At 34.1% G+C, this 23,082-nt stretch overlaps 1 protein-coding gene across 21 annotated transcripts in view; it reads left to right on the top strand.

The window, feature by feature from the left end:
• The window catches only part of DMD (dystrophin), a 1,213,044-nt gene that overhangs the window by 1,022,686 nt on the left and 167,276 nt on the right, over positions 1-23,082 (top strand). For all 21 annotated transcript variants that reach the window (XM_062608089.1, XM_062608087.1, XM_062608095.1 and 18 more), the window contains 3 exons: positions 1,881-2,001; positions 2,666-2,934; positions 20,364-20,510. In XM_062608089.1, the coding sequence (XP_062464073.1) occupies positions 1,881-2,001; positions 2,666-2,934; positions 20,364-20,510 (537 nt within the window). The remainder of the gene's footprint in view (positions 1-1,880; positions 2,002-2,665; positions 2,935-20,363; positions 20,511-23,082) is intronic.

Below are 23,082 nucleotides of genomic sequence, written 5' to 3'. Positions count from 1 at the left end.
TGGAATGCAGTATGCTAAAGGGTTTTACCAATTCACAGTCACAAACATTATGGTCAGTTCTTGGCCTCTTAATGAAAAGATTTTTAAATATTTGTAGTAGAATAACAGTCATTCCCTTAAGTTTACTTCCCTGAAATGTATTAAGAATTTTTTACCTGTGAGTGCTCATATCATACACTGCAGGTATGATTCTCATTAATAGTTCCGTTAGGTGTTTCCTGTACAAAGCATTTCAAATCAAATATAATTCAAAGTGTAATGAACTTTTAATATTGAATTTATAATTTTTCATTAGTTTACATAGAAGCCCAAATTTTGTTTAATAGTTAATTTAATTTAATTGGTGAATTTATTATGTTAGAAGTCTATGTAATGCCTGTGCTTTATAAAGAATTTTCTAATCCCTGGAGTAAAATGTCTGTTTTTCACTCATGGCATATGTCTCTTCTTTTTTCAGTGTTTTGTTTTGTGTTACACTGTACTATAATTATCTACATATTTACCTCTGTGTTACTTGAAAACACTATGCATTCAATATTGTTTTATAAATAGAGAAGAAAATGTTGAAATAAAACAGTGTTTAAGGACCATTTAGGTAAATCCAATACAACATGTAAAAGACCCAGTGCAACATGCAACCAACCCACAGGCCAGGTTTCATCTGCATTTCTATGTGGTGAACATCTGAATTCAGATCAAAGGAATCTTAAATTCTCCCTAAGGAAAAAAAAAAACAAAACAACACAAATAAAAACCAAAACCAACAAACAATCAAAACCCAAACAAAACCAAACAACCAAACAAAGGAACCCAAAAACCAAAACCACGGAGATATGTGTACTTTCAGTAGACTGCCAAAACTTTAAATACCAACCTTGAGAGTCTTCCTCACAGTCATTTTAAAAGCAGGGAATATGAGAGAGGTAGTAAATGGAGCTGTTGCTGGATGAAGGAAAATGTGAACAGGAAAGAGGAAGAAAAGGCAAGAAAGGAGACAGGTGCCAAAAAACATTACAGGAAAGGAAGAGGTAAAAGGGAGAAATACAGTTGATCTGAAAAGGAGCAGAATACATCACATCACCAAGCAATGTTAAAGATATGGGAATTGATAATAAGTACTGATTAAAGTAACTAGGAATTATCTATTTCATAAGAACTAATTTCTGCTCTTTAATTTTTACTCATGCATGCCTTCATCTAGGCTAGATTGTATTTCTGAACTTTCACCTTGGCCTTGATTCTGCATGTCAAACATCTCAGTTCATGTAATTTTGGAGGACATGTATCTACACTAACACTAGAAAAGAGTGCTACAATTTATTATATTGTAACGCGGTGGGGTTTTGTTGTTTTGTTTGTTTTTTTTTTCGTTACTGATTGTTACAGGTTAAGATGTGAATATCCTTTGGTCCTTTTTTTCTTTTTTTTTTTTTCATATGATTAAACAGTTGCCAGCAGCAGTAGCAAAGTGGTAGGTAGCCATGAAACACATTGCATTTACCTTCACAATGTGGTAAATCTTGCTTTCAAGAGCTCTTAGCTATGTTGGTGTGGTCCAATACACAGCCAGCAAAAGCTTTGCACCATGGAGCTTAGTTTTGGAGTTGGCTGACAAATCAACAAAAGGGATCCCTCTTACAGTGAAAATTTGATCAGCAACCTTGAGTGCTTTGCAGTATACTGGCAGTAGATTTGCTCATTTGAATATAATGTGATTTTAGGTTAAGCAAAAGCTGATTATCTCTTTTACATTTTTTTGGTAGCTACTTGTAATATACATGGAAGTTGTTGGAAATTTTGTTCTAAAATTGATGAAAAAAGGGACAGCACTTGGTATTTCATTATATATCCACTTACAATACTTTTGTTTCGTCTCTCAGACTTTCAAGAGGGAGCTGAAAACAAAAGAACCTGTTATCAGGAGTGCGCTTGAGACTGTGCAAATCCTCTTAGCAGAGCAGCCTGTGGAGGGACTGGAGAAGCTCTACCCAGAACCAAGAGGTAATTGAAGAAAGAGGGTAATGACACATTGCTGGAAAGATCAGTGATGGTCAGAGTTGATTAAATAAATTCTGCCAGCCACTGTGAAAGCATTCCATTTACACTCCAAGCTGAATGTCAGTATTCAGAGACTAAGCAAAAAATATAGATGAAAGAAACCCTTAGCAATCCTTCTGAGCACTGTGGCACTAAATAGACATGCATATTTAGAAGCAGATTTTGAAACTGACTTTAAACCTTCATGACCTGTCTATAACTGTAGGCCCATTTGAGGTCTGAAAGCTGCAATTTAACTTAAAATTCAACTGTAGTCTCAGTACTACAGATACTCCCAAATTTACTCAGTTGCAGCAAAAGATTCCCAGTGATTAATATTTATGTATGCACAGAACTATTTTTCAGGACACAGTTTACAAACTTTTAGCTACACCTTGCATGTTTAAAAATGCCTTTATATGGTTAAATGTATATTTTTGTGATCTGTATGGTGTCAAGATTTAAATTTGTTAAGAGACTTTCAAACAAGAACAGATAAACAAAATAAATTTCAAAGGAGTCTTTGGTTATGAACAGTTTCTTATTGAGCTTTGAACTTACCCAAATGGCAATTATTTTTCATCTAAGATGGAATATGTTTTAAAAGCCTCTTAATTTTTACATTTAGAGCTGCCACCTGAGGAAAGGGCCCATAATGTCACAAAACTTCTCCAAAGGCAAGCAGATGAGGTCAGAACTGAGTGGGATAAGCTGAATCTACAGTCTGCTGATTGGCAGAAGAAGATAGATGACGCTCTTGAAAGATTGGAGGGCCTTCAAGAGGCGATGGATGAAGTGGACCTAAAACTACGCCAAGCTGAAGTGTTCAAGGGATCCTGGCAGCCAGTAGGGGATCTGCTAATTGACTCTCTGCAGGATCACTTAGAAAAAGTCAAGGTATGTGTCAGTATATCAGTATTTCTGAGGATGAAGTAATTGATTCGTTGTATGAATCCCCAGATCAGAAATTATCTTTGAAAATGAAAAATTGATAGCTTTATATCATAGTGATTTCTATTTCTTTTTAAAAGTACATAAAAAGCACTTTATAATTTCTGCAATTAAAATGGAATGAAATTACCATTGAGAATGTATAATGCTTACATTGGTAAAAAGCACTACAGGAATGTGTAAATATCCTCAGCATACTCACTGTTAGCTCAGAAGATTCAGTTAGCAGTAAAGAAAGCCAAAGAGAACAGATAGAAGAGTACATGATAAAAGTATAGAAAACGGATTCTGCTCTTTATATTTATTATAATTTGTGAGTATGATGAATAAATAATTGTGTCTATACTTTTAGAATAGAACTGAAATAATTTAAAATCTGTGGTTTTGTTCTGTCATCACGGTGGTGGCATTGGCTATCTTATTTGATAACTAGGCCTCTTAACATAAGGCATTAAAAAAAATCCTGTAAAACCTGTCATTATTTTCTGTAACTTAATGCTTATTTGCTTTTAAGGGTTGTTTCTTAAAATAATTGCTTATTGAGCAACTCATGAGGACTTGTCCTACTTCAGCATGACTGTCATGGCCAGGATTCCTTCAGCTAGAGCACAATAGAGACAGTTGCCATTTTGATAGGAACGAAGTGCCTCTGTTCCATTCACATAAATGAGAATCATCAGTCATTTTGAACGAGACCTGAGCTGACTGTTATTTTCTCTAGTAGAACATTAGGATCTGAGAAAGAGGAAATAGAATGATACAGCAAGATAAAATAATGGCAAGAAAAAATACCTTTAAAAATCAAATGTATTTCACAAATTTCACAAGTTTTAGTCACACAGGAAGTTTAATGAGTGTCCTGTACAAATATTATACAAGAAAAATGAAGTACCTGGTACCTGATGAACAGCTGCATAATTTGTTTATCTTCATTTAAACTCATAACTTTATAAATTCTCAGAAAGTACCTTCTATTATGGCCATGGTTTTTTTTTGTAATTCTGAAGAAGATATTCTGACAGAAACACTGAGTCCCTGATATTACTGGAAAACAAAGAAAGTTGCTTAATTGTAAAGCTGTGACCATAACTGTTGACTCCATAATTATCTTGCTGAATCCTGTTACTTTTAAAGATATATATATATATACATATATATATAAACTAATCCATCCTAGGGGACATAATGAAATGGTAATAACAGCTGCGACAAAATCCAGAAGGTGCTATTAATTAATAGATGTCTGTTTATTCCTTCTGGAGCCTTAATATTAGGGCTAGACAGAAACCAAGACTTCTGTTTCAAGTTTAAAATTAGATGCTACCACCTACCCCCCCAATTTTTATCTAATTTGTACCACAATTACTTAAAATATTTTTAATATAGTCTATCATAAAACCATACCATAAGATTATCAGCTAAATGGTAAATGAAAGAACTGTGCAGAGTATATTAGTATCCTTATGAGCTAAACTTTTCATTTCATATATGGCAATTTTAATCTGCTAGATGCATGCATATGGCAATATTGTGCTTTCATCACTTTCTAAGTAATCATAATTAGCTTAGGTAATATAAGAACACAATAGGCCAAAAACTGAAAAATATTAACGGTGTCAGTAGTACAATAATTGTCCTAAAATGAACTGTCTAGAAGGTATGTACTGCTCTAACAAATATAATTCCAACATAAATACTGAAGACAAATGCGTATACTAGCTAGGCAGTGTAAGTGTTTGTGAAATTAAAAACTACCCAGAAAGCTACAATTGTGTCTGCAGTATGAAGGCCTATATAAAACTGTGGGTTTGGGATCTGTAGGTTTTACCTCAGTTATTCATATTTATGACATTCATATTTTTTCTTAGAGTGAAATCCATTTTAGAAAGGTTGCAGATTAAGACCAATAATTTATGTAACCCTGAAACAGAGCATATACATCCTCAAATGTTTTCAAGTTTGCATTTGCTACATGTGAACTGGCTAGACTATAGAAACTTTGATCTTGATCCATATTTAGCTAAAGTGTGCAAATACTTAAAGTATACTCACAACTCTAGCCTTAATTTCCAGCTTTAATTCTTCAGAATGTAAAAAGCAGGTTTTAATGTCAATATAATATCTGTGACATGAGCAATAAGACATGTTTTAAGCCCATTTTTCTGGTGAACTTATTTCTTAGTTCATTTCGGATTTACTCTCTTGATACGTTTAGATGTAACAAGTATTACTATCTCATTAATAATGATCAAATTTAGTCAGTTTTTCTCCTCCTTCCCTTCTTTCATTTAAATGAAACCTGAACAGTTGGGAAGTGGTTTGTGCTTCATTTCCCATGGTATCAAAGGTGGAAGAGAAAGATTATACTTTGGCTACTTTTGGACAAGAAATAAAGGCAAATCTTGGCCTTTCTATAAAATGTAGCCCACATTTATTTTCTTCAGAAGACTTTAACAACTACATAAAATAAACTTTCATTAACAGTATTATATTCATAGTTACTTGTATACAAAATTGTTGCTTTGAAAGGAAATTCACACTAAATTAATTACTAGTATTTTGCCTGGTTAAGAAAGCTAATATGGGAACATTTATGAAAAAGGGTATGTAGAATTGACTCAAAGCATTAGCCAGGTAAGCGGCAGTGTCTACTTTGCATACATTAAGAAAATGAAGAACATCAATCCGATTTTAAAGTGGAGGTCCAATGTTGGAAAGACTGAAGGGGCAAAAGAGATTGGTAAATGGACAAGTGGAGGGAGGGGGACGAAAGCTCCAAACTGCTAAGCACTGAATTACTCCTCCTACATCCTAGTCACCTTTTACAGTCTACAGGACCAGTCCTTAGCTCCAAAACTGTAGCAGTCTCCCAAAGTGATGAATGCATATGAGAATGGATAATGGGTTAAAATCTGTTGTGTAATTTCTCATGTGCCATTTTAAAACTTACCTGGTAATGCTGAAGATGGGGAGAATCACTGAGCTCTGCAGATTTTAGATGCCTTTCATCTGTTATTTGGCCTCTATAAAGTGGTTTAACACATGGTTGTTACTGTTTTCTTATTGTTCTTAGTAAATAATTCTCTTAAATGTTAAATACTTTTCCTTTGTGAATGTTTCAATTAAAAGGTAAATTTGTTATGCATCTACCATATCACTAGTGACATATGACTACTTCAGTTTTCCATCATACACAGCTCTGTAAATAAACAGCAGAGCCTCTAGAGTCCATGGAGGATATAAGTCCTTTCTGATATTTTTTTAAACACTGTAAAAAAAAAAAAATAAAAAATTGCAGTCATGTCTATGCTTTCCCTAGTTCAAAATACAAGCCCATATGTCAAGAACACCAGCCAAACAAAAGCTGAACTGCATGATCTTTTTTTCAGTTAATGCAATTCTGTTATAGAATGATTTGTTCTTCTTCATTGTCACATAGAGGGCACCTCAACTCTATGTGATGATTATTAACTGTAAGCAGGAGAGCAGAATTTAGTGGCTTAAGTCTTGTATTTCCTCTGAGCAGTTTTCATCAGTCTTAATCTTGCTTCTTAAGAACTGGTTGTTGGTCTTGCAGATAACTTTTACAGTTATGAATAAAGCAGTGGCAAGAATATGAACTTTGTTATATAGATTATTGATTTTAATGTATTTAATGTAACAAGTGTATTCACAAAGGCTGTGTCCTTTTAATTATTTTCACAGCCTATTTAGAATTTTAATACAATTTCTACTAATTATTTTCCACAAAACTGTGAAAAAAGACAGAAATTCACAAGTACTGCATAAGTAACCCTTTTTCTCTGAGATGTCAGTCTGAATTATATGCTATTTATTTCAGACTTTTTCCTGCATTATTGGCAGTTGTAGCCAATTGTATGTCACTGACAAATGTTCACTGGAAAGTGTCAATCTGAAACTTCTATCTAATTTGCAAACTGAACACAGTTTGTAATTATGTGTAGATCAGAAATTAACTGATCTGCTCATCCCCTACTCCAAATTAGCTTTCTATATGCACTTAGTTCTTTTGTCCTTAGTCATCTCTTCTTTAAATGAGACAACAAGACAACCCCTTAAGATAATTAGCTAAATTTCAGTTGTGTTCATATGTTCATTTAAAAAGAAAAGAAATAGATTAGGAAAGGTTAAAATACCATATTATTGCAAACACTTTAATACTAGATCAGCAACCTCTATTACTGGAGAATGAATGAACATAGGCAGTTCATTTAATGAAAAAAAAAAACAAACCTGATATATTCTTCTGTACTTCATTTTGGTACTGTTCAGCTACTGCTGTGCTGAAAAGAGGTATTGCAGAAAAGTAGACTCTTACATTGCTGTTATGAAGGAACTGTGCTGACAGCTGCCTACAATGGAGATTCTGAGAGCAGAGTGATTTGCTGAATTTCTAATTTGTGTTCTCATTCACAGAAAAAAAAAACAAAAAACTTCCAAAATTGTTTGAAATGCTTAGGAAACTGACAATTTTCTATCTTTCCTGAAGAAAGAATGATTTTTGTGAGTTCACATACAGGAAAATTAATGAATGGTACCTAAATCCAAGACAATACTCCACATTCATTCCCTTCTCACAATGGAGATATACACTGGACATGAAGAGATCAGTTGTAAATAAATCCATAGAAACCATACAAGAAATGATTACCTGGAAGATCAATGTATTGAATAACCAGAACTTCCAACCAGCTAGATACCAATAGCATTGCTAGATCCATGTTGAAACAAATAGGGGGCAGATTGTATTGTGATGCATATGCTCCTGTTAATTTTTTCCTAACATAAAATTAAGCTATGCATTAAGTTAAGCTGTCAGAACTCATGCAGTCCAGTCTGTAAAATAAAATTATGTTACACAGTGAATTTTGAGATTCTCCTTATTTATAATTTGTTTCTTAAAAAAAAAAAAAAAAGGCAATAGGGGTCAGAAATAATATCAACAGCAAATCACTGCTATTTAGAAGTAAATTATCTTGCCTGGTACTCTGAACAAACTTGGTTTTGTTCCACTACAAAATCCTACATTATCTTCTACATTATTTGAAGCCCCCTTTTTTACCTAAAATTTCTACCATGTGTAATTACTTTTTTTTTTTTCATACACAACACTCACTGGTTTCTCTGCTGTCTACAGAAATTTGACAAGAAAATTTCTATTTAGCAGAGTTTGTAGCAGGTAAACCTACAGATGTGGCCCTAAAGTATTGTTTTCAGCAGTTTCAGTACTCAGACTAGGATGTATTTTGACAGTTTACAAGGCTTACCGTCCACAATAGCTATACTTCCTATTATTTTAGACCTAAACCCACCAAAAAGTACTAAAGCATTCCATATACAGAATTTTAAGTGTGAACAAAGATTTGATTAAATATTTTTTAATTATTTGTATAGTTAAAAGATGACAGCATCTATTGTTTGACAGCTGAATAGGAAACTGCCTGCAGTGTAGAAGATGGAAGTATTAAGGTTTTCTTCAGACTACAACTGAAGTAATTACCATTGCAAATGCTTCTCAAGTTTACCATTTCATACATGTCATTCTGTGATAGAGTCACACGATAATTATGATGTCTCCTTAGACTACTTTGAAATGCGTATACATTTTTTCAATTTAATTTGAAGCCAGCTATCACCACCAAAGACTATAATCAGTCTGAATTGTCCGATTTCCTTTAATAAGTCATTTAATATGTTCTGTGCTAGACTCTGTGATTTTTAAAAACTAATTCACACATAATAGCCATTTCCTCCTAATTCATTTGCTAGCTTTCCAAAACCCAAAACATCATCCCTGAGAAAATTAATTACCTCTATATGACTGTTTTATTGCTAATGTAAACTAAACCATCAGTAACGTATATCAGAACATAATAAACTTTATTTTAAAATAAACCAAAATCTTATTTAAATTCTCTGGCACACTTTGACATCCTATGGATGTGCTTATTACACATAATATTTTTTGCGAATTTAAAATTTTGTGTAGCTTTTTATGATGAAAGAAAGCAATATTTGAAGTTTATTGAAGTCGTTAATGGGTCAACTTTCAGGTTGTTGTAAATCATCAAAGACCAGTTGTGTAGCCTGGTACATTGGTTTTACCTTTTTTATTTTTTTAATACTTTTATACTTTTTATGTATACTTTTATAGCTTTTTTTTTTTTTACACCTGGTATATTGTTTTTACCTTTACCTTCTTTATACAACAGGGAATTTGGTAGGGTTGTTTGGTTGCCACTCCTGGGGGCAAGTTTAGTTTTCTAAGGTTTGGTTTAAATACAAAATTAAGTTAAAAACTATGGAGTGCTTCATCATGCAGTTGTACCAGCTGAAGCTATTTCTGCTATGCTTCTTAGCTTGCAGGAGATGAAAGTTACTCAGTTGTGTCCTGTGGTCTCTTAATCTCATTTTAACAGCGTATAAATCAATTTATTTTCTCACATGAAAAGAAATACACCCACAAGCGGTTATTTAATATGTAATAGTCATGTATTTGCAACTGATACAAATTTAATCTAAAAGTCTCATCTGTGTTACTTTGTTGCTATGTAATCAGTCACATAAGTTTGGAGAATTTGTCATAGCTATGTCAATAGCCCATATCTAAGCCCATTTTAAGCAAACCATCATTCCTTCTGCTGACTGCTTTTTTGCAATAAGCTATACATTTCTGATATTTAGATACTACTGCTTTCATTGTGTGAGTGTTTTATGGAGTATAGAATACACAGGAGTTTTGTCTATGTCAAGCTACCTATTTTAAGGGAGAGTACAAAATGTTTTTTACATAGGAATAATAAGAAAATGACAAGCAGGCAGAGAGGTGAAATCTTAGATTAGTCTTTTAAAATTAAAACTGGCCTTTACCATGCTACTTATTGGAAAACAGTAGCACAACCAAAACATTAATGTTCCTCTGCTAACAAAGAACAAACAACAAATGAGTATTCTTTAATTAACTTTTTTTTGAATCATAACAGCTGGTGTGAGAAGCAGCCTCTTGCAGACCACTTTGCGAAAGAACCAGCAGTTGGGAAAGAGCTGCACCAGATTTCACCCAATTTGTACCAGATTTGTACTAATTGTTTTAACAGAATTATTAATGTACAGATTAACTATTTCATCTTTGATTAAGGAACTTTGGGCTAAATAATACTGTTAACTTTTCCCTGACAGTAAGTGCGGAAAAATGCCAGAATTCTAAAGAAAGAAAAAAAGAAAGGTGACAAGTAAAAAGTGGAAATCTTTTCTACCTAGAACACATTTTGGTAGAACATGCTATTATTAGATCAACAGATTTCATTTAGAACCAAATTTTCACTTGTATGAACTCACCCTGCTGCTTTCAGTGGGAGTTCAAATGCACATCTGCAGACAGAATTTGACTTTTTAAGTATTGGTAATCTCTGATCTTGGTTTCTGATAGCCTGCTGAGGAAACTGACTAATACATGTGTAAAGACTTGTCTGTCATTTTGTGCGTCTGAAGTTCAGAATTGAGGTCAAACCAGAATTTTCTTAAGGAGATTGCCCTTTTTCAATTTACCAGAAATAAGAATGGGACATGAGCTTTTAGAAGGAGAATCAAACATTAATGTTTAAGTACCTAAGTGGCATGGTTATTGCAGGGACTCTATCATTGAACATGGCTTTTTGTTTCAAGTTTGACCGTATAAACACAGTACATATAGATATTAATCTGATGATCAAGTATAACATACCCAGATGAATGACATTAAATCAAAGATGCTCTTGAATTGCTGTGATTCTGTTCTTCTTTCTCTAATAACCTGGAAATATAAATATTTATCCAAGGGAAAAAAAATAAAACACAATCCAAGTAACACTTTTCTTTTTACTATGGGACCATTTTATTCAGCCTTTCCTAAATGACTGTGGCTCAGGGAGGTGGGTGGCTAAAGGGAGCAAAAGTATATTCAAGGAGTATTTATAACAGAAATCTGATCTTCTATATATAGTCTGCTATTGAAACATTTTTACATAATGGGAAAGGACATACCAGCAGTGAATATAAAACCAGAGACATTTATGTTCAATGAGACACAAGAGGAGGGAAAAGGGAGGAGTGTTAGAAATGAATTTTAATGTTGTCTACTTTCTTTGAGGATGCAATTTTTTTCCATGGAAAGAAATCTGCCGGTATTATGTTTCTAATGAAATATTTTCTTAAACCATTGGCTCTCCAAGTCCTGTTGTTGTAACTATCTCGTGTGCAGATTCTGTAATGATAATGTTACTACGACATCAGCAAATCAATGAGCAAAATAAAATCAATTTATCAAGCTCATATGCTGGTACACAGTAATTATTTAGGAAATAAAATGAAAGTTAGATTGCCTGGGATATATATCAGCAACCCACGGTGCTGTACTTTTCTCATTTTAATCTTTATATATTTAAAGCCTAATAGAATTTTATTTCATCTTTTCTGTCCAAGTTAACCCTTAATAAAACCTTATAAATGCTACTTGGCACTTTTATAGTGCTCCTCATGTTCCAGGTAGTATGAGTTAGTCAGCTTCTTTATGAAACTGTAATAGATGGAATATTATCCCCGATTTACAAATAGGGCAGTTGAATCAGTGAAACTAATTTGTCCAGATAACAATGCCACTCAAAGTATTTTTATTCTCTTTAACTTTTGCCTGCAAATTATTTTATTTTAGCTGTGTTTGATTATTGAGAGGATTAAGAATGACAATTATCATTGGTTTCAGCAGGAGCCACAGCTACTCATTTCCCAGAGCTTGCTCTCCCTCAAAACATAGCAGGACAGTCTGCCACCCAGACGGGTTTCAGCCTGAATGCCTGTGAAGGGGAGTGCTGCTCCTCATGCATCTCCCAGCCTGTGTCTGACATTGCCATAAAAACCCTAGACCTGTTTCATTTTAAAATTTTTATTTAACTGTCCCCTTTTCAGCATTTTATTTTAGTATTCTTTCCTCCTAAATAAGCTTAAAAAGTAAATTGTTCTCACTTACGTTCTACTAAAATCTACTGTTAGAACTAAATTCTCATGTTTGACATTGTTGAAGGATGGTCTTATTAGACATAAAAGGTCTAGATTTCCACCTCAACATTTTGACTTGGAGTTTCACACATGCTCACTCCCCACACATTATATAGTAGTGGAGAAAAGGTGAAGATGGGAATTACAATATTAATTCAAGAATTGGAAAAAGCTTTCAGCAAAACACTTGAACAGTCAGTCTGCATTCTTCTGGAGGTTAGAGACTGGATGGACTGTAATAACTCCTCTCATCCTTAAACTCTATGAAAAACTTTGTTCCCCTTACTACAGGTATCAATTACCAACTTTATGAGGTTAAACATTATGAAATATTCGCACTGTAAATTTAAAGACATGTTGGCATATTGTAAGTAAACTTGATCCTTCATGTTGGGAGACAAGAAAATAAAGATTTAATTTTAAAGTAAAATAAAGATCTGCATATGCTTTTGTTAGAAAAAGCAGCAGGAGTTTCTGATGCTTCTTGTCTAAATTGTTTTAATGTTGGTTGAGTGTCAGAATACAATCTGTGAATTAGTAGTGTCTAAGCTAAGTTTATGTATAGCCATGCAAAGAATCTGTATTTTTCCTCCTGAGCTACAGTCTGCCTGCTGATGTCTGAAAGCTTGAGTTGTTTTCTAATATCATGACACAGCTGTTGTTTCTGGTTAAAACTGCTTTCCTTTTTTGTCAGTGAAATACTACATTTGCCTTTAAAATACCGTGCTAGTTTACAACACAATAGAGATTTACATTGTACTAACTATTTGCTGAGGACAAGAATTTCTGTTGAGTCTCTGCTACCCGAAAGCGTACCTGTGCACCTGTGTACTTGCCTTTTGGTAACGTACATGGGTTATTCAATGTTTTATGTTTCGATGTATCTAATATGCATTGTTTGGAAGGTAACAGAGATAAATGATGTGTTATTAATGGTTTAAAAACAGGTGCATGTATATCTTTTAAAGTGACTTTTTAGCTTTAAAAATGCTAAATGAACCCATACTCAGGGAAAAATTTACTTTGTAAAAATTTCCTTCTATATTCTTTGTCCTTCATGTAGTGTGTGTTAGACTTTCAGATTACACTTTGAAATACTTCAAGTTATTTACAGTTCCTAGGCACTTCATCTCTTGATTGCCAGATTGGCTTCTTGGTTGCAAAGTAACTGAGTAACTTGACTTTAATTTTGTGGAAAAATTGGTACAGAACTGTTTATGAACACTTAACAGTGATGGGCTCTGCCATGTCACGGTTATAGTTGTTCTAATAGAGTGAATTACAAGCTAAGTTTGCTCAGTTACTTTTTCTCCTCCATGGAGGAGAACGCGATTTCAGAATAAATGCCAAGGTTTTATCTACCTGTTCAGGGATCATAAAAGTGCAGATCACATGATGAGTTTAAAAATATCACGTCAAGAATTCATAGTAACAAACTGATAAGTGCTTCAGGATGCATCCATTTATTTGTGTGCTTCTGTTTATAGCATAAGACACCCTAATAATTAAATATTTTTTTCTTGATATAACATTGCTACAAATCATTTTTCCCTTGAAAGTTCAGAAAAGAAAAAAACTTAATACCTGACGTTAGTCTGCTCTTCATTTGTTCTATTCAAATTTTGATATCCTTATTTTAAAGAAAATACAGAGTTAGTTTTCCAAAACGCAAGAAATAACTTCTGAAAAAATGCAACGATTTATCAGATTCAGAACTACAGAATTCAGAATGGGATAGGGCTTAGAGGGCATTTGGTTTTCTTTCTTCCCTGATATCTTCTATTTGAACTATTTTTACCCTAGAAGAGGATCTATATTCTACTCAAGTGCATTCTTGCTTGGTCATTTCTGAGTTTATAAAAATGTATAGGATGGAAAATCAAATCAGCTGAAATCCATTTTGTTTCAACATTGCCTGTCCCCAGAAGCACTAGAATCAAATAAAAATACAGTATGAGTTTAAAAGGAAGCTAAGTGTAGCATATTGAGGTAGCAGCTGACAATCTCAGGTTCCAATGAAATCTGAATCAGAATACACTAAAACAATCATAGAAGAAATGGACTCATTGTGAGTGAAAAAGACCACTGCTGTTAAACTGTCCTGGGTAGAATATGCTAGTTTGTTCTACCTTGCGTGGTTTTAAATATAAAACCTGGAGATATAGTCTGGCCCATAAATACTTGTCCACTTTGACACTAAGGGAGGTGAGGTAGAGAAACATCAGCACTGGGAACCTGCTGTGGACCAGGTGTAAGACAGCCACTCACCTTACTATGCAAATGGATCCTGCTCTAATTTAGCTGCAGCTGCTTCTGGTAAAAAAAATCCTCCATAACATAAATTCATCTGGCACAGGAGAGCTCTTCTCCCTAAGCCATGATGTATTTTCATCATGGTGCTGGATGTCCTATTCTGTCTCTTTCACTGGTAGTGAGAACTGAGGTTTAACATAGACCTGTGCTAGCAGGATACTTTTCTATACAAAGGAATTCTTCCACAAAATGCCAAACTGGCATGAGGCCACCCCTCTCTATAAATGCCACTCATAGACCAGGGGAACAGACTTTCTTTGTAGGCAGAGTTGGCCTCTTCTTGAAATCTGCTTCATATTAATAGTCAGAAAAATCCATGGTGGAACATGTAAGAGGATGGAGTTTTCATGCTCATAATTCTGGACATACGTAAGTCCTGATAGGATACAGCTTCTTTGTTAATGAAATAATCTTATTTAGTATTGATTTTCTCTTCCTCTCAAATGAATTGTGAATTTCCTTTCAGATTTCATGGAACTGTTTCATGTATCCTAAAAAAAATCCCACAGCTTTTTCATGGCATTGTTAAAAGCCATCTCCCTTTGGTGAATCTTTATATTTAAAGACACAGACTCTTTTTTTTTATTTTATCCCTCTTCTGAACATTGGGAAGCCTTCTAAAGAGGAAGTCAATGCTCATCTATGTGTTAGGGATCACTAAATAAAAGGAAGAAATGTAAAAAAACCACCAGTATGGCATGAGAAATGTGGGAGGAAGGGCATCTTAAAAAACTTTAATCATATTTAAACAAATCATCAAATTTTCATTAATAGAGTCAGTATTCTGGGAAGAGGTGAAAGCTGTGAGGTGGCTTTTATTACCTTGGAACAAGAGAGCTGAAGAACATGCAAATTTAATGGAAAATATGCAGAAAAGGACCTACAAATAATTGGAGGGAAGGGGAACTGGGGAAAGGAGGAGGAGAGGGCTTAGCTTGTACATTCCAAAATATGTAAAAAAACATTCTTCAATTACAGTAACTAACCTAAAAACCTTTTGGATTTGAAGTTCCAGCCCTAAGTAGAAAATATGTAATGCCAGAGGCTAATAAGTAAAGAAGAGATTTGGCTTGGTATTGAGCAGTGTAAGTTCAAACCATTGCTATCGTAATAGGGATCATTATGAACTAAAGGTCAGCATCACTGCAGGGACAAAACATAACCCAAAACTCCACCACAGCATTGTTCAGTTTTCAGAAAGGAAGCTACACACAAATGAGGAAGCCTGCTGAAAGTGAACCAAAAGATTCATAAAGCATGTGAAAACAGCATGGAGGCACTACACTGGAAACTGAAAACAAATCCAGAGTGTCAAAATGGAGCCTTAGAAGACCTAGAAATGTGGGGTGGCCAAAGAAAAAAAAAATCAAGAAAACTATCTGAAGCAAAAATACAGGGAACAAATTGTCGTGCTTAAGAGCACCAAATCACCAGAACCGGATGAATATTGGGTCCAGGGTTCTAATGGAAGAATAAAATAGCTGTAACTGTTGACATTATTTTCTTGTTTCATATTTTTTTATAAGGAATGTAATAGGAAAATGCAGTGATAGTTTTTAAATAGTGTATCTAGTCAGGTTTGTGGATCTGCAGGATTTCCCCCCCCAGGAAATCTGGGGAGGAATATACTGTAGAAGAGACAACAACATAGTTTTAGTAAAAGTGGGTATGCCTTACATCTCCTAGTATGCCTTGAAGGAAACATGAGCATATCGGTAACAGGGTATAGGCTATTTGGCATTCCACAATGATTTTAAGAAGGTCTTCCAGCAAAGAAGCCAAGTTCCTGTGGGGTAACAGTGAAGGCCTTCATGTGGATAAATAACCACTTATCTGGTTATTTCCTGTAAAAGTTGGAGTACAAAAGGGTCAGTTTTTCCAGCAAGGGAGATAACTGCTCCAGCAGGTCTACTCTGTCCAGCATGTACATAAATAAGCTGGAAAGGAAAATTAATAATGCATTTCTTGATGATACAAGCCTGTTCAAAGTGCTCTAAGATGAGGACAGGTTGCAAACAGCTTTAGAAAAACCTCACAGTAGTGACTGACAACAAAGTGATGGCAGATGAAATTGAGTGCTGATAAGTCTCAATCAAAGCATATGGAAGAAGTCATCCCAACTTTACGTGCATAGTAATGAGGTCTCCTTAGCCATTTTAAACACTCCTTTAACACTCATGAAATGATCTCTGAAAATATCACATCAATTTTCAGGACTGTTAGAAGGCCAAATGAAATGCTAGGAATTACTGAAAAAGCAGAAAATATCATGATGCTGTGGTATAAATCCCTGTTTACCCATATCCTGTATATTGTAGGCAGTATTTTGGATCCCCAATCTAAAAAAGATTATAACAAATTATATAAAAGATATACAAGGACAGAATAAATGGAGTAGGAGTGGGGTTTGTCTTGTGTAATTTCACATCTGCCAGGTAGCTGTCTGCATGTGAGCTTGTTGCCTAGGCTCCCAGTATAGTCAATGAAAATCTGCTTATTTCTCTTGTTGCAATTCAGAATGTGATTCATGTAATCCTACAGTAAAACCTTATGTTCAACTCCTGGTTTTGATCAGCTAGTGAATATAACGGGACCATAAAACAACTTGCTTAGATGTAAATACCTCATATCCACATTTAATCAAATGTATTTTGGTCTTTGTATTTTTCCTTCTTCCTTTTCATGGAAGAAGGAAAAAATATGATGGAGGGTTTGTAGAATCTGCAACAGCATAAAGGAAGTAAGTCCATCACAAATGGTTTATCACTGTCTCTCATGAGGTAAGAATTAGGGAAGGTCTCAAGTGATACGTTAAAAAAAAAAAAAAAAAGAAGAGGTGGCTCTTCAACCTATATATTGTGTTTACCACAGGGGTGTTGGATTATAAAATGCTATGTTAATTAAAAAAAAAAATCAAGTAGGTAATTTAATAGAACACGAGTTCATCGAGATCTTATTGACATAGAAACACAGCTTCTGGCTCCAGAATCTCTGATACCCAAATTGCTGAGCTGGAAGAGTACAGCAAGGAACAGGGAAGCTGATGCTTTTGCTTACTTTCTGCCTTAAGAAAGTAAGCCGTGTGGGTTACCATCAGAAACGGATAGGGTGAGATGAATTTTTCATCTGACTGATTATGGCCACTGTATGTTCTAGACTTAACATTTAGCTGATTAAGGTGTCTGTGGTATGTGTGGTCTAGAGTTCTTGATAATTTTCCAAGGCATTTCAAACTATTTTCTAACAAACAGGACTGTAAGGATCATTTAAAATCCAATCTACCACCTGCAGTATCACATACCAGTGAAATTGTGTCTTGCGTAAGGACAGTTATAATGAAGATAATTTGGCACTGTTTCTCTTATCGCTGTTCACACTGAGAAGTCATTTACACCCTGAGCAATTTAATTGGTTCAAATAGATCTCCTTGTGCTAGTGTTACACTACTCACCATGTATATTTGTTTTTAAATTTCCAACAGCTTAGTTCAATACATTTTTCTGATGTAAAATTGTGACATGTACAGTATTTTTTATGGAAAAGGAAAAAAAAAGAAAAAATGAATCAGTCTTATACTACACAATCTGCTTATTAAAAATATAAGTGTTTCTGTAAAACACTTGCATCGTACTCATGAAATTCACAATCCAGTAGAAATTCTGCTTCTGCAGATGGCAAGTACTGTAGAATATAAGGAAATTATTGCTGTTTATTAAACTTGTTTGAACACTTAAAAAAAAAAAAACTCGCATCAAATTTCACTTACTGTAAACAAAAAAACCTAGCTCTACACTAATTATGGTCTTCTACTTCACCTTAATTTAGGTATGATTGTGTGATTTACCTCATTCTTTATGTCAGTCTTCAAGTCAACATCGCAGATACAAATAACTGGTTTGAAATCAGAGAGATATTTAAATATATGTTTACAAACAAGAGGTTTATAAGCTTAGACCTGTGTGCTTTGCCTCAGCAATGACGATTTCAATCAAAGCTTCATCCTATTGACATACAAATAAATAGAAAATCAATGTGGCTTAATAAAGAAACTGCTTTAAAGTGCATTGTAGTGTGGGAACTGATATTTGCATCCATTAATCTGCAGTGGTTTTTATTTTTTATATATACATACATGATCTTTGATTTTCATTTGCATTGTTTATTATATCTTATAGTATTATAGATAAATATGTACACACGTATACTTGTATTTATATACAAGATGGGGACTGATAACACTAGCTGAGAGGTGTTCTCTCATCTTGAAAACCAAGCAACACTAGAGGAGCAGAGGTGACCATTCACATGTAAGCTAGAGAGTCATGACCGAGGATCTTGGCCACTGAAACTAATAGATAACAGGAAAAAGACAGTAAAATAATTGTTGACAATGTATATATGTATCTTCAGCCTTTGAGGCCTTTAACTTACTAGAAAAAAAAAATTTAATGCATGCTTTTTCTTCTCTGAACTCAATTGCTAACAGAAAAGATCAAGGTAAACACATGTATAACTGTGCAATAAAACCAAGATTGTGAGCTCTTTTATTTGTATTGCAGAGCTTGCTCTGCTCTACACTGCAAATCAGTTGTGTTTCAGTGGTATAAAACTAGTGAGATGGAAAAGTCAAGTGTTAAGTCATGAACTTGATGTATGCCTCTTCTCTCACACTGTGTCACTTGCATCACTTTCTGGTTTGCAAAATGCACATCACTTCTGATGGTGTGTTTTATCGCTTTATTGTTAAGAGTCATTCACTGTACATGATTCCCACTTAAATCAGTCTAACTCTTTATGTTCTGGGGTAATTTAATATAATCAAGAGAAGTCAAGTCTGGTTTTGAAAGACATTTGAGGAGCAAGTTTTCAACTATGTTTACCTGAAGAGCAGTTCATGGCATTCTAACATCTATGAATGTCTTCATCCTATTTACTCTTACACTGAGATCCTGGATGAGATTTTTCTGACCTTTTTTGCATCACATGTTGATGAAATGGTTATTTGATGATATAAAATGTGATGCAGACCACATGTGGTCTGTATTAAAAATGCTTAGAGAAAGGAGTCAGAAAGAATGACTTATATAGCAAGTAAATTACCATGCCTTTGTGTGCAGACATCATATGGCAATAAAAAGTGCTCCTGGAAATGACAGAATTTGTCTCTTAGAAGTGGTTCATTGTTACATTTTGACATATTTTGTCACATTAAAGATTCATAAATGTCTCCTAAGAAAGGATACATATGGAACAGTGAAAGATCTGCATAGAGATTCCTCTTTTAGGTAGAGTCATGGTGCCCTGAATTTATCTGAATTTACTCGGATGAATCATGGAAGCATCGCCATCAGGTCGTTGCTTTTAAAACCAAGAAATTGCAACTAGCAGTTTGTGTTTCTACATACATTACTGAAATTTTTAGCTAGACTGCTCTTATGCATAGTTTTAAAGGTTATCTTGCAAGATGCATTATTTCTTTTTTTCTGAAATGAGTCATGTAGGCCAGTTTGGAATTCATAGCAGAAAGTTTTTTTTATTTTTTTACATTGATCATAGCTTTAGTTAGGTCTATAAAAGTTTTATCATTGCTTCTCTCTCCATTTGCTGTATTTGAGAACAGTCTTCCTTAGTTTTCATGTGTTAAGCAGTGTTTATTGTGCCTGTCCATCCCGAAGAACACATGCTTCACACACATAAAGGATGAGGCAAGAGAGAAGCATGCTCTGCCGTGCACATCCCAGTAGGTGTGCTGGTTAGAGATTTGGCTTAACTGGCTGAAAATTGCTATGAATGTTCCAAGTTTATATCATTTTCTGAAATGCTGGGCCTTATCCTTCAGACCTAAAGTCCACATGAAGTATTATAAAAAGATTGTTAACTGCATTGTGACAACTACACTTCTTCCTTTCAGCTTGACATGGAGTACCTTTACATTACAAATCAGCTGGTAGCAGAGCCAGTACTTTTTGAAGTCAGTTCTTACCTTTATTTATATTTAATTCACACAGGTTTATCGAGCAGAAATAGTACCGCTCAAAGAAAAAGTGCATCATGTCAATGAGCTCGCTCACCGGTTCACTCCCTCTGATATTCAACTCTCTCAGTACAACCTCAGCTGTGTGGAAGACCTGAACACAAGGTGGAAAGTGCTGCAGGTACATATCCTATGACTTTTTTCTTTATGCTGCATTTAAGTATATTTTTTTTTCTGCTTGTTTTTCTCCCTGTGGAACAGCACTGAAAGAATACTAAGGAATGAAAGAGGAAGCAACCTTTCAGTAATTGTGTCCCTGTGAGAAAATAGGAGTCAAAGCTAATGGTGCATTTTCATATGCTTCCAAATAATTTATCAAGTAGAAATTGGGTAACCCAGATTTTCATACAGTCAAAATTCTCATACAATTAAAATACTTAATAGATTATTTACCTTTTAATGTTGTTATAAATACTGAAACATTTGCAAGTTCTTTGGATTTATTTCTTTTTGTCTACATGTATATTGCTTAAATTTAGATTACATTGTGTTACCTTGTGCTAAAGACTTCAAATGTGTATAGTTTTTCCAAAATGCACTGTATCTTAGCTTAGACTTCTAGGAACAGTGTACATGAGAAAGCATACATAAGCATGCATGCACTGGTAACTGGTGATGTATGTCCCACAGAAGAGGCGTAATGTTATGATTAAATGAAGGTACATGAAATTGAATTAACTTCATCGGGTGCTGGATTTGGCTCAGTAATTTTTTGCTACATCACTGCTTCACATTTTGAAATTGTGTCACTGTATTTACCTTAATATATTGTAAAAATGGAGGAGTATGGAGGTTAATAAAATGCTTTGCCTTCGCTGTAAAAAAAAAAAAAAACAAAAACATTATCAATGAACAATAATTAACCAATTCCCTCCTGTCCTATATACAGATAAAAAATCATGGTGCTGTCAACTCTAATAGTAAGAGTTTATTGCTTTTTTATTGCTTCTCCAAAAGAAATCTCTTGGCTCTGTGGCACCTCTGGTTTATCACCAGTTCATGAAAATATTAACAAGAGTTTTTAATTTTTTTTTTTTCCTAAATAAAGAGTTTGTAATAAAAATCCTAGTTTTAAGTAAAAGATCATTAGTCCAAGACCTTTGGTCATTAGTATCTACTTTTCCCTAGATCCTCAGGATAGAGTTCATGTAATATTATTAAAACAGATCAATAGAAATCTGGAACACAAAATGAGTATTCCCAAAATGTTTCTCCCATGTATTGAAGAAACCGTATCTGTTTAGTTTTTGGGTTGGTTTTTTTTTTTTTGTAAATGACAGCTGATTAAGTTAACAAATTTGCTATGTTTCATTGAGAAATACCTTATTTCACTAATAAAATAGTTAAGTAAGTTCCAATTTTTTGATGAAATATACTTCATTATTTCATCAGGAAATAATGGAAAGCAGTATGATTATTCAGATTGAAAGCATCTAGGATATGAAAAAGTAAAAAAAAAAAAATCTGAGAGAAAGCCTGAGATAAATGTTTTGTTCTTATCATTCATGAAAGCAGTAAACAGAATGCTGATTTGATAGTCTATTTATAAAGATACAGACGAAATCACATGTTCACACATATTTCAGGAACAATATGCTCTTTTTCCACAGAGTGTGGGATATGTTGTGAACAATTCACTTTTCATTGTAAATTATTGTCTCAATTTATCAAATCCAGAGTATTTGGAAAGCAAAGTGTTTCATCTTCTATGAAGATAGATAGTTTGAGATAACAAGTCAGAATGAGATGTTAGAACTGATAGAACAGATAGATAATTGCAATATTATTGTTTACTGTCTTTTTTCCTATTTACCTAAATGTCATCTTGAAGATATAGGAAGCAAGGTGAAAACACACCAGTAGGACTTTTTAAACATATCCTGAGGGGAAAAAGACATAAATAACTTTGAAGGTTTATCATGTACAAAAGGCCAGTATGTGACCTCTGGGAAGAAGAATAAATCTGTTACTATGATACAATTTTTCTACTTAAAAGGGAGCAGAGTCTGAGACACTTTGAGATGCAGAGCTTATTTTTGTTAGAGTAGAAGAGAATGCTTCAGTCCAAAGGGATGTACAGCAATCGTTAGATCCAGCTGTTCTACATGTGAATTCTGCTGGACATTGACACACCTGTGTGAGTGGCACTTTTTAGAGTATTATGTATTGTTCTGTGTTAGGGTCAGACTTACCTATGTATGACCAACACTCCAGTTAGGTGCAATGCTATTTATAGAAAACTGACATTTTGGCCGCACAATAAGAAAAGCAAAAATACAAATAATTTTTGTTTCATGCAGAACCATTCTTCTTCCAAAAATAGGTTCTTATTCTTTATTTCTCCCTTTTTTTAATTAATTGGCTTTCTTATACTAATGTCACATATCTCCTTAATATTTTAGTCCTGTCATCACTTTTTCTCTTAATTTCAGCATTCTATGTATTTTCATGTGTCTTTATGGTACCCATATTTTCTCTGTGGCTTCTATTAATTCATTTTTTCAGAAAGCATTTAATCTTTTTCTCTCATTTTTTTTCTGCCTTTCCACGTCTTATTTCCCTTCTATGTTTTGTGGTTTTTTTTCCTTTTTTTTTGTTGTTCTTCCTTTTTTTTTCCCCAGCTGTAATGCTTCTTTTTTCCACCTCCAGGGCTAGAGATCTCTCTTCCCTCCTACTGCCCCAGCCCCATCATA

The sequence above is a fragment of the Pezoporus occidentalis genome, unplaced genomic scaffold (genome assembly GCF_034315485.1).
Source record: "Pezoporus occidentalis ecotype Australia unplaced genomic scaffold, CSIRO_AGI_Poc_V1 ctg129, whole genome shotgun sequence".
In the NCBI taxonomy this organism is placed as follows: domain Eukaryota; kingdom Metazoa; phylum Chordata; class Aves; order Psittaciformes; family Psittacidae; genus Pezoporus; species Pezoporus occidentalis.
This window is presented reverse-complemented; position numbering and strand designations above follow the sequence as displayed.